Below are 15,369 nucleotides of genomic sequence, written 5' to 3'. Positions count from 1 at the left end.
CATGCTCTGTTGCTCAGAATATAAGTACTTCGACAAATAAGTATGGTAGGCACTCTGGCAGTTCGTTGGTATGCGGGTGACAGGGGAAAGACAGCGCGGGTGTGAAATCCTGCGTGCGGGGAAGTGAGGTGCATCGGCCGTGGGATTTTTATTCATCGCTACGCGTCCCCTGGCCCGCGCGGACCATCGGGAGTGTTACGAACGAAGTTGCCAAGCTATAGTAGAATTTTTAATCATGATGGCTCCTAGGAGGTAGCAGCAGTTTGCTTCTAAGAAGACGGAAAAAATCAAGATGAGGATCAGGATCCGTCGAAGAGTGTAACTCCTCAGGCCTCACTCCTAAGCCCCTTTCACACTCCGCCTTTCGCAGTTTGACTCACGCCGCGTTGCCCAGAACCAACTCACGAGAAAGGGCCCCGTAAGGATTCGAAAGTAGTCTGAGTATACACTGATTTTGGATCACGTGAGCATCAGACGTGTTTTAAAATAAATTAATAGGGAAATTAGTGCTCCTCGCCCGTCCTCTATCGCCAGACAGCGTTATACTCGTACAACCCTTTGCCACACAGCAATGGACTGTTTCGTCCCATCGAAACGATAGAGAGAACGATAGTATCGATGCAACCGCTATTGGTCGTATATTTCTCGTTTTTCTCTTGTCTCGTCTTGAGATATATCGAGGTGTGCGTCATAGGCCTCATAGGACATGATTTCTCAATTATCCCGTGCCTTCGATGGGCTTAGCGTCAGGGGCGTAGCTACCGCCATATCAGCCGTATCTATGATGCGGGGCCCCTGAACTACAGGGGTCTTTTACATGTGAAAGCTAAAATTAGTAAAGTGTAATCCACAATCTCCTTTGCTTTGATAAACCTATAAATTCCTATAAATATTCATAGGTTCTTCAAACATCTTTCTTTTAAAAGAAATATGTACTTTTCATATTGGGCCCCCCAAGTAATTTTGATACAGGTCAAGGCACGCTACGCCACTGCTTAGCGTGTCACTGCCTTTCAGCTGTTATAAAATTGCAAAAGTCTGTTTACACATCTATCCATCTAGTTCCACCTTCCCCTTTCTACCACACAACAGCAAGACTTCACGAACGGCATCCATACATTATGGTTGTCTAGGCAACTCGTACGAAATGATCTGCATCCACATTTCTAATTTGCTACAGCAAAAATATGGAATGCCCTTCCGGCGTTTGTGTTTCCTGACACTTGCACACCTTCAAAGCAAGAGTGAACGGGCATCTTCTAAGTAAGGGTGCTCAAACATAGACCGCATTAATGCTCTCCATCAGGCTTGTAGTCAAGCGCAAGTCAATATTGCAAAAAAACAGTTGCATAGATCAGGCACTAACGGATGTTTCCCGTTATAAAACTTGTTGAATCCGGCTGTAGTGCAGCAATTTGGAGACGGGAAATTCGCTCGCGCAAGAAAATCCCCGCCTAAAAGCTGCCTAACCGTTGTTTTAAAGCATGCACTCAAAACGTCGTACATCCGAGCACGAAATGCAATATTACTTGTTAAGTCCACTTGACCCGGGCGCCCCTTATACAGGCTGTTTTATTACTACTCCACGACGGTGCTATGACATTTTGTGAACATGAGCAGGATGTAAGATGACGACAAACTCCACTTTTATAATATTTCTGCCTAGCCTTTGTTACGCTATGTTTTTTGAGTTTTTGTCTGTCTTCTCTGGTGTAGTTGTCACGACTTCTCTCATAATATTATGTTTAATAAATATTTTCGGTATATCCTTACCTTTACACACATATTTATTTACTTTATTTATTACAATATTTGTAATAAATATTTGTAATAAGCTTTTCTCATTTAGTATCTGTTGTATCTTTTCTATTTCTATTATAATAAGTTGTCTTTGTATAAATTATCATTGGTAAATATATTGTAATTTGCACTGTAAACCCTACTACCTTAACTCATACTACCTGTAACTCCTACTCCCTTTGCTCCTTACGACTAATGGCGAATACAATGGTCTTCAACAATTAATATGTCTTTTATTGGAAACCCACAAAACAGTATCTAGGTCTACTACATTCATTATTTAATTGTGCTGATTCTGTAAACATACTAATTTATTAAATTCCTAGTGCCTCTATGATCTAAATCTGATATTTACCTAATACTCGTACCTATCTATTCCTATAATGTGTGTATTAATCTGAAAGTAATGTAGTAAACCCCGGGGTATAAAATATTTCTAGGGGTTAATAAAAAAATAGGGTGGACCTTTATCACTTAGAGTTATGAATAGTTGACAATTTATTTGTAGACCTACCGAATACATAATATAAAACTTCATTAAAATCTGTCCAGCCGTTTGGGAGAAGTATGCCAACTAATTTTGTTACTGTTACATGAATATGATATACCTATTATGTTATCAGGTACGTAATTCTGCTCCTATTTCCAGCTCATCCTGTATATGGATGACCCCTTGAGGTCAAACTCTTAAATTAGGAGCCTATCGAATCTTCATGGGCGTAATTAAATAATTTGCACTCATAGCGACCTTAGTCTGCACGGAGCCACTACTTTGATCGGCTGCTACTACCTAACAATTAATTTTTAATTTAATAATACCGCATTTAACTCAGTATTTTTCCTTATTGCGATAATAGGTAGGTACCTACATTGCAATTGCAATCTGAAGTAAAACATAGTACCTAACCAAAGTTTTCATGTAACTTATTAGTAGTGTTCAGAAAAGTGTCATTTACTTCGCCTATAACAATAAATTGGTATCAATTTGTTAATGGTAAGTGAAGTTGTACCTATAAAAGTGTTAAAGCTATTTTTCAATAGTTCCATTATACTCTGATGGACTAATGGTGCAGTTTAAAATGAACTCACGTTAATCTGGATAGAACAAAGAGCATTTGTAAATGTAAATCAAACTCCTAATTATATTCTGTATCGCCCTTCTCAGATCTTCAAGCCGTAGGGCTCGTCCGGGAAAGCTCTTGCCGGTAACGATGCAGCGACCACAAAGAAGTCTGTAGCTCCATTTTGAATGATAATAAAAATGTCATAATACCGTTAATTCTAAAACGCTAGTCGATCGTTGTCAATAGGGTGGTAATTAGCCATGGTATAATCTTGACGCCAAAATAAATTTGCGTCCTTTCAGATATCACCTCACCTAACAGATTTCACTCGCTAGGTGTTTCTGTATCTCAGGTTCTCAGGATAATGTTGAAAAATGCAGAACTCTGTATTTGTGTGCACCTAGGTACTTGTGAACTTTTCTCTGAAATGTAATGAAATATCTCTCCTAAATTTACCGATAACTAAATAGTTTTAACAGTAAAATCTTCGGTGAGATTGATTGTAGAATTTTGGCTAGGTTTGTGAAAAGAAACGACATTAGGAACATTATTAAGTAATCTCTCTTTATTTATTTTTATAATACAATACCTACCTACTACTAAAAACCTTGAGCGCCCAAGCAATCGGTCGTTAGAGCTTTAAAGGGAGAAACTTCCTCACAATACGCTGCGCCGTCTTAACAATCACTGCTTAATACTAACTAGGTGTTTCAGTATCTGACTCTTGATCCAACAGACAAGTCAAAACTTCTTAAGATCTAATATAATTTTAGATTATTATCCTTTAAGGATATAAACCCGAACAATTTGGATGAGCTTTTATAAAGTGCAATGGAATGTGGAATTGAAGAGCCATGTGTTTTTCAAGTGGAACTTTCCTGAAGATTTTTAGCCGGTTTATACTGAAGAGGCGCTTAGCTCGTAAGCAGAAGAAATATAAACGGTTTGATGCAAAGAAACTCAAGGTGACATGGCGAAAGACGCGTTGATTTGGTACGTTTTTCTCGCTGAATAGCAACTGCTTTATTAGCCCCAGAGGGTTGCTTAAATATTAATGAGGTTCATGATCATGAACAAAAGATTAATTTTAAGAATATCTCGACAGCAGACCTTGAGTCAATTTGTCTGTATGTTCACGCTGATTTAAATGGTAGATTGGTGGGTGTACCGAATTGCAAGTAGAGCTAATTTTTCATCTAATTTTATTTTATAGATAAAATTACTACACTACAGGGCTACACCCTCCTCCTTATAGAACTGCCATCAAGCGTGGGTGTGGGAAGCTTAGGGTAGTAATATTTGATTGTGTAACGGTCACTCAGATATTCTTGTTAGATTAATGACCGTTACCGATAGCTTCACATACTTTCTGAGGGACAATATTATCTACAACTTCAAAACTCCTGGATGAGAATTTTACCGAGAATTACTTGAAAGAAAGGAAACCTCTCATAAAAATGAAAATACCTAATAAAAGTGTTTTCTTTCTTTATTACTCAGGACCTTGAGATGCGAAACTATATACGTAGTCTAATTTTAGATTTGTAAAATCACTATAAATTTGCAGTGTGAATTTGCACTATGCAGGCTTCACAGAATAGAAAACGAATACGTAGATAAAATATAGTTTGTAACACTCAGGGATATATTTTGTTGTACTTATAGGATTTTTTTTGTGCTGTTGTTGTGTTTTGAGAAATCGGTTCCGTAAAAGAGCCTAATTCAATCTAAAACAATCAAATCTTTCCTATTTTTAGGTTTTTCATTACCATCAGTATGTTTCGCGCAAGTTATCCTGAGCCTTTGGAATACAACGGGCTGTGTATGAATATGGTAATACATAGAGAGGAGAATTTGTCTAAATTAGAGAACTGTACTGTAGTGATTGGGAATCTAGAAATAGAGAATCACGATTTTAAGAACATTTCGTTTCCTAAATTGACAGAGGTAAATAACTCCTGCACTTCATTGTAATAAATATTTTATGGACTATCTTTTAAGGGCGTAGTCCATGAGGAAACTTTAGGTATAATTTTGCCATTTTCGCTTGTCGTAAAATATAATCTTGACAATATTTTTTTCGGATCCATCCTATCGCGTACAAATAGAGTGAGGATGGACGTTTTAATCGTGGACTTCCCAATGAAAATAAGAGTTTTTACTGAGAATGTCTTGCCTAGAAAGAAATGCTCAATATATATTGTTCGATTCAGGAAGAAGAAACAACCACGAGAGCAAAGAACAAAGAGCACTTATTAAGCGGCCGGATTTGATCCATGAATTGACGTATTAGCTATCCCTTTAACAACGAGGCAATATATAACCATTTTATAATTTTTTTTGTAAAGAATATTTGCCATATCTCTTAAATATGACCAATATCCCCTTTCCCCAGCAACTGGTCGAGAAATATCGAATCGTCATATATGGAGTGGTACGACAATAGACCAACGGGCCGGCGATCGAACCACCACCCCCCGGAGATGAGTTCACCGCTCTTACCGTCCAGCTATTGAGGCTTTCTATAACTCTGAATAATTTCTACCCGGTATTATTTTTCAGGTGACAGGATTTATGGTTCTTTACCAAGTATTTGGCTTAGAGACTCTGGGAAACTTGTTTCCGAATCTGGCCCGGATTCGAGGCAACAGTCTTTTGAATAACTACGCGTTGATTGTGTACGACGTGAGCGATTTGCGAGAGGTTTGTTAGAAAATTGTTTATTTTTTATTATTGATTGAGGAACCCAATTTGACCGCACTTAGACCTCTTTATTTCGGACATCTCACAAAATCCGATCTTAGCGGAAGTTTACTAATCATAACCTCTTTGTTTGTTTGACGTGTCTGTCTGTCTTTCACTCTGTCTGTGGCACCATAGCGCCCAAACGGATGAAGCGAGTCCTATTTAGTTTTTTTTAACATAGGTGACTTATGCGCGAGTGTTCTTAGACATGTTTGATGAAAATCGGTTAAGTCGTTTAAAAGTTGTAGGGGTGGTGAGCGTGGAGAACAATAACTGAATATCTGCAAATATACTTAGTCAAGAAGAGTGTAATTAATAATTTCATGACTCGGGGGTTTTTCAAAATTTTCAATTTTGTTTTTTTTTAGGTGGGCCTGCATAACCTTCTCAAAATCGACAGGGGCGGAGTGATAATTTGGGGCAATCCCCTAACATGCTTCGTAGACACGATCGACTGGGACGCCATTGCGCCGCGATCACGGCACGTCCTCAGTATCCCAGACAGGCAGGCCCTGTGTAATTTCCCGTGCACCTGCTCCGACGTATCAGCTCGGAATCGCTGTTGGAACAACAGGTAATCACCAGACACCAAGTACAGGCACATCATCATTTTCATTCATTAACAACCCATGTTATTTTCCTCCCAGAATTAGTTAATAGTCTACCAGAGAATTCAGAAAATTCTCAGGTTTTTCCTTCACCGTTGGATGTACGTGATATTTAATTTCTTAAAATACACATAACTATAAAGTTAGAGGTGCCTCGGACCGGGTTCAATCCTACACCCTCCGAATCAGAGGCAGAGGTTATATCCACTGGGCTATGACATCACAGGCACATGTGCTTTAACAGTTTTAGTTTATGGGCAAAGGGTTCATTGTAGTACATGTTCCTAGCGTGACCTAAAAATTGTTGCTCTTGGGAAAGGTTTACAACTTACAGAAGATGGGTCAACTAATTGTTTTGCCAATAATTACCACAAGAAAACAAAGCATACATACCAGAACATGCAGAAAAGCGCTTGACTACACTCATGCCTAGAATATGCCTATTCACTCTTGCCTTACAAGTATTAGGAAATACAAAAGAAGGGCATTCTACATCTTCACTATTCTTATTAGAAACGAAACAACAAAAGCTTTTCACGGTTTATAATTTGTGACTCTAACCGTAGGCTAGCTTTTTATTAAAATTAAATTGTGTCAAAATCGCCCTATTGGGTCTTAGGTTCCAAGAAAAATATGCAGTCTCAAATACATTCGATAAAATAGCACCACTCTTGCGTCAGTGTATAAAATGAAAACTTACTCAATGTTGTTGTTATTGTGTTTAGTGGCAACAGTTGCGTTGCAAATTGAAACTTCGTTACAGAAAATGCCAGCGTTTCCTCGAAGGACCGGAGGGCGAGGATTGCAACAGCCAGTGCCTCGGCTGTCGGAATACGAATCACAGCAGCTGCTCCTTGTGTCGGAATTACTCGTACAGAGGCGAATGCGTCCCACGTTGTCCGGATGATACGTACGTTTGCTAGCTGTTTGTTATATCAGAATATTCTCACAACGCAAAATATGTGTTACAATAATTTCACTAAAGGAGATGGTCCATTTCAGGTCTACTCTTTTACCCCGTATCATTAAAATTTTAAAAATACAAGGATCTTATTATTTAATTAAAAATAAATAAATAAATGTAAACCCAATTTTTTGGTTTATATTAAGATGGCGCCCATAAAGCAACTATGACATGACAATTGACAGCAAACGTCAAATCGATTACTGCATTGAACACATCATCAATCCGCCATTATTACCCTTAATAGTGTTGCATTTCTTGGGAGATAATGAATATTATTTCGAAAGAATTAAAGTAAATTCGTAGATTTTTATAATCAAAAATAGTTAAAAAAAATATTTTCTTTTATTTCCGCTAGGGTACAATGACTAGACCTGGGCTCCATACAATTTTGGACTACCGCTAGTATTAAATAAATAGTAAAGGTACTATTTATTTAATACTAGCGGACGCCCGCGACTTCGTCCTCCATTAGATCCCTTTAATCCAGCCTTACAGTAGTATCGCTGTAAAAATGGAGTAACTTCACCTGTTTTCCCAACATTTCCCTTCATTGTTCTGCTCCTATTGATCGTAGCGTAATGAAAGTATTCTATAATCTGCCCAGCAGTATGAAGAATAATTGCACCAAGTGTCGTTAAAAGCCGCCGAGTAGTTTTTGTTTCTATAACGTACATACAGACAGACAAAAATTTTACTGATTTTTGACATTTTTGGCATCAGTATCGATCACTAATCACCCCTGATAGTTATTTTGGAAATATATTTCATGTACAGAACTGACCTCTCTACAGATCTATTAATAAGTATAGATATAGAAGATTAGGTGAAGTTCATGAGTTTGTGAGGTTGTAAGGGTAGGTAATCTATGGATCTACTGAACCGATTTCGAAATATTTTATCAGTAGAGAGTCACGTTATTTCTGAGTGTCATAGGCTATATTTCATCCCCATATTCCCAAGAGAATGGGAACTATGCAGGGCGTCTGCTAGTAATAAATAATTTCGTACCTAGGTACTAATAGCTAGGTACTAATAGGTAGTTATTAGTAGTAAACAAGGCGAAATAACCCTTGTTGACCAAGGAGCCCTAAAAAGAACTATGCCGACGATTAAATATCTTTATAGAGATTAAGCAATACTGAATTTCAAATATCTTTGTTTTTCAGTTTCATTTTATCAGCAAGTAATTATTGCATTACAAAAGCCGAATGTTTACAATTGAGTCATTGGATTTTTAATGAATACTGTGTCTCCGAATGTCCCGAGGATTACAAAGAGGAAACAAATAATGGAACTGTCAGCTGTGTGTTTTGCAAAGATTGCCATTTGGTTAGTATATACGATATCTACAAGCTTTCCTTGCAGTCTTTAAAAGAAATATTAATAAAAGCCTTAATTTTAAAGTAACTCTTCAAGATTACATTAAATACTCATGTATTTAATGTAATCTTGAAGAAAAATTCTAGAAGTGGACTTACATTGGCTGAGTATGATCATAAAAGAAATATTAATAAAAGCCTTAATTTTAAAGTAACTCTTCAAGATTACATTAAATACTCATGTATTTAATGTAATCTTGAAGAGTTACTTTAAAATTAAGGCTTTTAATTTAATTTTATTTTAAGCGTTATGGTCTTGAGCCACCAGCATCCAAGGGTGTTCATGTGTCTTTAATTTTTGTGGAAAATTGATTAAGTTAGTAGTTCACGAATTGTTCGAGTAGGCGAGGCTACCATGTACTTATTGATATACCCAAATAATATTTGTTTTCTTTCAGATATGTAACAATCTAGACATACAAAGCTTATCAAAAATTCAGGACGCGGAAAGATGTGTTTACGTTCACGGATATTTAAAGATCCACATTTGGTCAGAACCGCAAATAGTTGATGAACTTAATTACTACTTGAAAAATATTGAAGAAGTATCAGACTATGTCCTTATTTATAGTTCTATGCAAATTACTTCTCTACATTTTCTTTCATCTCTCAAACGTATTAAGGGAGAGAAATTGTACAATGGCAGCTATAGCTTTGTAGTACACAATATGCAAAATCTCCAGAGCCTGTTCTTACCAAATGTAACACAAAATCTTAAAGTGGATAACGGTTTTCTTGGTATTTACCAAAACAGAATGTTGTGTATGACAGAAATTGAAAAATTGAAATCAAAATTTCCCATTGGACCTCCAGAAATTGATGTTTATTCAGATCGATTAAATGGCTACGGTGCAGGATGTGGAGAAATATCTGCTAATCTAACGATAGATGTAAAGAACGAAACATTTGCTATAGCAACGTTTTATCCATCAAAGGAAAGTAATGTCCATTATTCCCTTCTATATGTAAAAATATCACATGGATCACATATATCTATTGTACCAGAATCATGCAGTGATGCTGAATGGTCTGCTGTTGATATACAGAATACAAATGAAAAAGCTGTCAAAATTGAATTATCAGCTCTGAAACCTGCTACAACTTATGCTGTTTGTATAGAAAAATATAACACAAAATCTCGACATCTCGCGCGAAGCAATATTACTAACTTTACGACTGCAGTTGGTAAACCTGAACTACCGTTTATATTAGAACTGGTAGCCTCATCATTTAATGCCATTGTTATAAGATGGGTAAATCATTTAGATTATCGACCGTTTATAACAAAATATGAACTAGATGTTATACTTGTTGATATTGACGATCGTGATATTAGTGTGCGTGACCATTGTGTATTGATGGATGATGATTTATTTGAAATAGATTATTCACGACATGCAAAAGTAATGCGGCCCCCAAATAATTATGAAAAAGGATGTGAGTCTACGTGTGGTATCCTCTCGTCAGTCACTAAAGGATCAATGGTCGAAGAGTACTTTGACGTTTGTAGTGTGATAAATGGTTGTGACTATGAGAACGATAGACCTGGAAATTCAAGTTACCGCGATATTATTCAGAGTTTGATTTTAGATTTAATCGATCATAAAAATAACAGCTATCAAGTGGCTGATTTACTCCCATACAGAGATTATAGATTTCATTTAAGAGCGTGCACTGCGGATCATTGTAGCAGATCTGCTAGAGGTGTCGTTAGGACTTTGCGTCTAGACAGTGCTGATGTAGCTTCTATCACTGTTGCTAAAGCTAACAAATCAGGTTATATTGATGTAAAATGGAATCCACCGTTACAAACAAATGGACCTTTGCTATCAAATACAATTGAAGTTTATTCGGACGCACAAATTTATGATATTAAACATTTGCTACCTCAAACCTTGTGTGTTCCCGGAAATGCAACAAGCTCAATAATGAAATCTAAAGTTGCTGAGAAATATTTAATAAGAATATGCACCACGACACTTGGTAACACTTACATTTGCAGTGAGTGGAAGAAAGTTTTGGTATCTACGGAGAATGAATCGTCTTGGTGGTGGTATGGGATGTTGCTTGGTATTATATTGCCAATGTTTTCCTGTATTTTAGGTTGGCATCTGACTGTAAGGATTAAAGAAACTGAAAATATACCATTGGTTGATGCTACGTTTACTATGCGACAAGAATCAGAGGCTCCAGCGACGATGTTTACGGACTTTATGCCTAGCAATTATATTGCTTTAAGCAATTTGCATTTTAAATAATATTTTCTATAACACTTAATTATCTTATGAGCAACTAAATGGTGTTGTTTCCAAAACAGTTTCATTAAAGTTAAATATACAGATATTACTAGGTACATGCTATAAATTGTCAATACCTGGACCAAATTTATGCATTATTTTTAATTGTATTTAGCAAAACTATACGCAAATATGAGATTATTTTTCTAATCAAAATACGAATGAGAAAAATCAAGATTTAATTTAATTATTACTTGATTAATAAAGATAAATGAATATTTTTATGGTGTTGTTGATACTGTATTTTAAGATAATTATAATACTTTAGTAACTAATCATTCTACTACTTAATAGAAATGGCATTATTGTCATTAATAATAATTATTGACATAATCTATATTTTAATCATCATCATTAACATCATCATTATCCGCCGGTGGACGTTCACTGCTGGACATGGGTCTTTTGCATGAACTTCCAATAACAACGGCTTAGAGCCACCAGTAACCACGGCCGCTGGATGCTGTATACTATAATACCATAAAATAATGTAAAAGTAATTCTGTCTCGGTCGTGGCTGTTTGAAGAATTTTGACTTTAAAAAATAAGGTCACCTATGTCGGAATAATCCAATAAAATCTTAAAAGGGGTTAAATAATGAGAGCAATTCTGAATGATGAAGAGTTGTTATGTAACAGAATTTTCTACAAAATAACAGGCTACTTTATCTACTTAACATTTGTACAAAACTAGATACTTTTTAGAAAGTTATGGAAGTTATATCTACATAAAGAATTCCCTTTCTCTAAATCCGCTTACCGTCCTAATCCGACACTATCTACAGAAATTCAGAGGAACAAGCGAGCGTTTGACAGTCAACCGTGAAATCACGGTTTATCTCTATTCAGCAGATCGTCCCGAGCTTAATTAAACCCCCAAGCGTTTGCTCAAATGTCTCCGTATCCGGTCTCCCTGTTTTAATATTGAGGAGTGTGGATGGACATGTTTATTTTTTACTTTCTTTTGAGTGTCTATCGCTCGCTCTCAATTAATTAGCGTAGGCGACACTGATCTGTGAAACTAAAAAGTTTCACAAAACAGCGTAAAAAGTGACTATACCTAAAGCAGTGACTATACGCGCAAATGCAGATGGCTTAGAAATAGAAAGGTAAGTAATTTTATATTCTTGTGATTGTCGCATTTGTTTTGAATTCTTCAAGCTCTGTGAAGAACCCTAACTAGAATAGGGTTCTGTTTAATATTTTTTAATTATGCTTAATATTACCATTTCCTTTCCTATTAGACATATGAAATAGGATTGGGTACCACTATAGTGCAACGGGCGAGAATTTTATGGATTGAGGACAAAACGGACAGTAAAAGGTTATTCTCATTACAAGCTTTGAAGCTAACCAATAACCATTCGGCGTCCATAAGAACATTACGCGAACCAAGAACAACAAACACAGTTGCATTGCTTGTACAATACAGTTAAGCGTTATAATAATATATTTGGTCAACTTCCCTCATCTGTTATTTAAAATCTGCATCTTATGTGCATTTTCCATCATCTTGAATACGAAACGTTGAGATACGAAAATATTCATGTAACACTGTTATGTTGCTCTTTGTACTCGCTGCAATTAAGGTCTCTTACAATTGTTTACCTATCGTTCATATTTATTGCTTATCAGGTGAGACAATTCATGTGAAAAAGCTGTGTCCAAATCATAAATATTGTGCTCTGTAAGTATCTTCCAATAATGGATTTATTTCCTATCTACCCGCATTAGGCTTTTATGAACTCTAATAAGGTTTCGTTAGAAGGTTTTTATTACCGAAAATCTTGTGCCTATCCTTAGAGTGAAAGACACGAACTTTTATTTATTTCTTTACTGCCTATAAATTCTTTGAGATATTTCATTTGACTTAAACATATTATGTATGGTTATGAACACCTGAGATATTTTTTTGGGTTACTAGCTAACCCGGCAAACGTTGTTATTTCTAGTGGTAGAACGGTCAAAATTTAGGGTTATATTATTTTTCAATGTTTAATCATAAAAAAATCAAAGCAATATAAACAAAATATTTAAGAGTGGTTCACTTATTATTTTAGGGTATGAAAAATAGATGAAGGCCGATTCTCAGACCTACTCGATATGTAAACAAAATTTCATAAAAATCGTTCCAGCAGTTTCGGAGGAGTTTGTCGTTTGTTGTTTGTAGATTTATTGTATAAGCTAATGTACCTAACTATACAATTGCAAAAAAATAAATTGAATTGAATTGAACCTTGCAATGCTGCTTGCTTAGTACTTTTAGTGGTACAGGTGATTACAAAAATAAGAAAACTAATGTCGAACAAAGGTTATGTTTCACAACACTTGTCAGGACAACTTAATTAACAAATGAAACTGTAACCAAAATAAGACTCTAGAATGGCAGAGAATGACCTTGAGTGGAGTCACGTACTTGTGAACGATGTGTGTAGGGTTAAAGGATCCTTTGACTGTCAACTAGCACTCCCCTTTTCCACTCAAGTCACTCTCCCCGCCTATCCCAAGTAACTCTTAAAGAATTACACAACAAGTGATGTGGACGGCTCGAACGCCACGAGCACACTGAAGCCAACACGAGATCGTGCGATGTCATATCCGTCACAGACTACTATTTCCTACACTATTTATTAAAAAACATGTAAATTTAAAAGCGGCTAACGCGGCGATAACAGTACTTCCACAAACGTGTCACCAAAACACCTCTTTGTATTTCTATATTGCTAAGTAGTATTAATAAAATCTACATTCCAGAAATAAAATCTCCCCCATAAAATCAGAGTGGTATGTGGGTAGTTACCCTAGTTTCTCATTATTTACGGGTATCCGGGGCGGGCAAGCATCTGTTTGACAATCAACCGTAAAATCCGGACTTATCTGTACGGAGCGTATTCCCCTGGCATTAATTAACTATCCGGGTGTTCGGTTTAGTGTTTTGTGTTTGTATCTACTATTAAAGAGAACCATTGTCAAGTAAAAGCCTCTGTTCATTGAATGTAGAGAGGAGCTGAAAAATGATTTACCTATAGGCAGTACCGTAGAGTGCCTTATTACCGTGATAGCCCAGTGTATATGACCTCTGCCTCCGATTCCGGAGGGTGTTGGTTCGAATCCGGTCCGGGGCATGCACCTCCAACTTTTCAGTTGTGTGCATTTTAAGAAATTAAATATCACATGTCTCAATTGGTGAAGGAAAACATCGTGAGAAAACCTGCATACCAGAGAATTATCTTGATTCTCTGCGTGTGTGAAGTCTGCCAATCCGTATTGCGCCAGCGTGGTGGCCTTACCCCTCTCATTCTGAGAGGTGACCCGAGCTCAGCAGTGAGCCGAATATGGGTTGATGACGACGTAGCGTGCCTCAGAGGGGCATCAAAATTAGTTAAGGGGCCCAAGGGTAAACAATTCTCACTTAAATTCTCTTTTTAATTTTTTTTGGAGTTTATTCCAATTAAGAATAGATTTTTCATACATAGCCCCCGGTATGAAAAAAATGGGCAGTAAAATTCGATGAACTAATGACAGCGTTACGTTTTTTGTGCGCAACCTATTCTGCGCACCTTTCAGGCGTAAGTTTTGAGACGTACATAGTGTATGCTGTGGGGCAACATACTACAACTACAACTATTTAGACAGTCGATCTGAAAGAGTAAACTGCGTTCGTGCGTCGGAGCTGACAAACACTTTTTTTAATTTCTTTTTTATTCTTTACATTTAGCCCTTGACTACAACCTTGTACAGACTAAGATGGAAGCGGGCTAACTTGTTAGGAGGAGGATGAAAATTCACACCCCTTTTGGTTTCTACACGACATCGTACCGGAACACTAAATCGCTTGGCGGTACGTCTTTGCCGGTCTTTGTTTTAATTAAAGTTAAAGAAATATTTCAATAATAGAGAAACGATTACTGTCATCTATACCAATATTATAAAAAGGAATGATTTGATTGTATGTTTGTTTGTTTGCATTTAATAGGCTCTAAAATAACTGAGCCGATTTGAAAAATTATTTCACTGTTGGGAAGGTATACAATCCCCGAAGCTATAAGCTACATTTTATGCCCGTATTAAGGGACGGGAACAATGTGTGTGTGCCAGTAAATATTAAAAATATAAAACTGTTTTGAGTAACACAACCGTATACTAAAAAAAAAAATAAAATAAAAAAAAAATTCTAAAAAGCGTAAAATAAAATTATAATAAATATTTTCTACCAACTGATCTACATAAAATCCATTGTTAAATCGTTTTCTCATCAGGGCAAATCATGTGAATCTAAATCTATTCCATCGTAAAATTCAATTCAGCAAATAATTGCAATTAGGGGTAATTTGCTAAGACACTAGAACAGGCTAATGAAGTTAACGTAAATTACCATTTACGTCCTACACTAGTGAGGGAGATGTTGAGATAAATCGTATAGCTTATGTTTAACAACAATCTGAAACTAGAACACTAATGTTTGTATTTTAAACTAGCGGACGCCCGCGACTTCGTCCGCGTGGAATTC

General features: G+C 36.4%; 1 protein-coding gene across 5 annotated transcripts; it reads left to right on the top strand.

Moving 5' to 3' along the window:
* The first annotated feature begins 2,549 nt into the window (after nucleotides 1–2,549).
* Nucleotides 2,550–11,081, top strand: LOC112049048 (insulin-like growth factor 1 receptor). Of its 5 annotated transcripts, none has more exons than XM_024086784.2 (8): nucleotides 2,550–2,794; nucleotides 3,638–3,857; nucleotides 4,622–4,811; nucleotides 5,427–5,567; nucleotides 5,978–6,183; nucleotides 6,981–7,127; nucleotides 8,351–8,513; nucleotides 8,962–11,081. In XM_024086784.2, the coding sequence occupies exons 2-8, from the start codon at nucleotides 3,835–3,837 to the stop codon at nucleotides 10,819–10,821; spliced, it is 2,730 nt and encodes a 909-aa protein (XP_023942552.2). In that variant the 5' UTR covers nucleotides 2,550–2,794; nucleotides 3,638–3,834; the 3' UTR covers nucleotides 10,822–11,081. The 5 variants fall into 5 exon arrangements, with proteins under 5 accessions (XP_023942552.2, XP_052742181.1, XP_023942555.2 ...); XM_052886221.1 differs by having other exon boundaries at nucleotides 2,552–2,794; nucleotides 3,654–3,857; XM_052886222.1 differs by having other exon boundaries at nucleotides 2,555–2,657; nucleotides 3,654–3,857.
* The last annotated feature ends 4,288 nt before the right edge of the window (nucleotides 11,082–15,369 follow it).

This window comes from Bicyclus anynana, chromosome 16, assembly GCF_947172395.1.
Source record: "Bicyclus anynana chromosome 16, ilBicAnyn1.1, whole genome shotgun sequence".
NCBI lineage: Eukaryota > Metazoa > Arthropoda > Insecta > Lepidoptera > Nymphalidae > Bicyclus > Bicyclus anynana.
The sequence above is the reverse complement of the archived record's forward strand: the minus strand, read 5'-3'. Positions and strand labels throughout refer to the sequence as shown.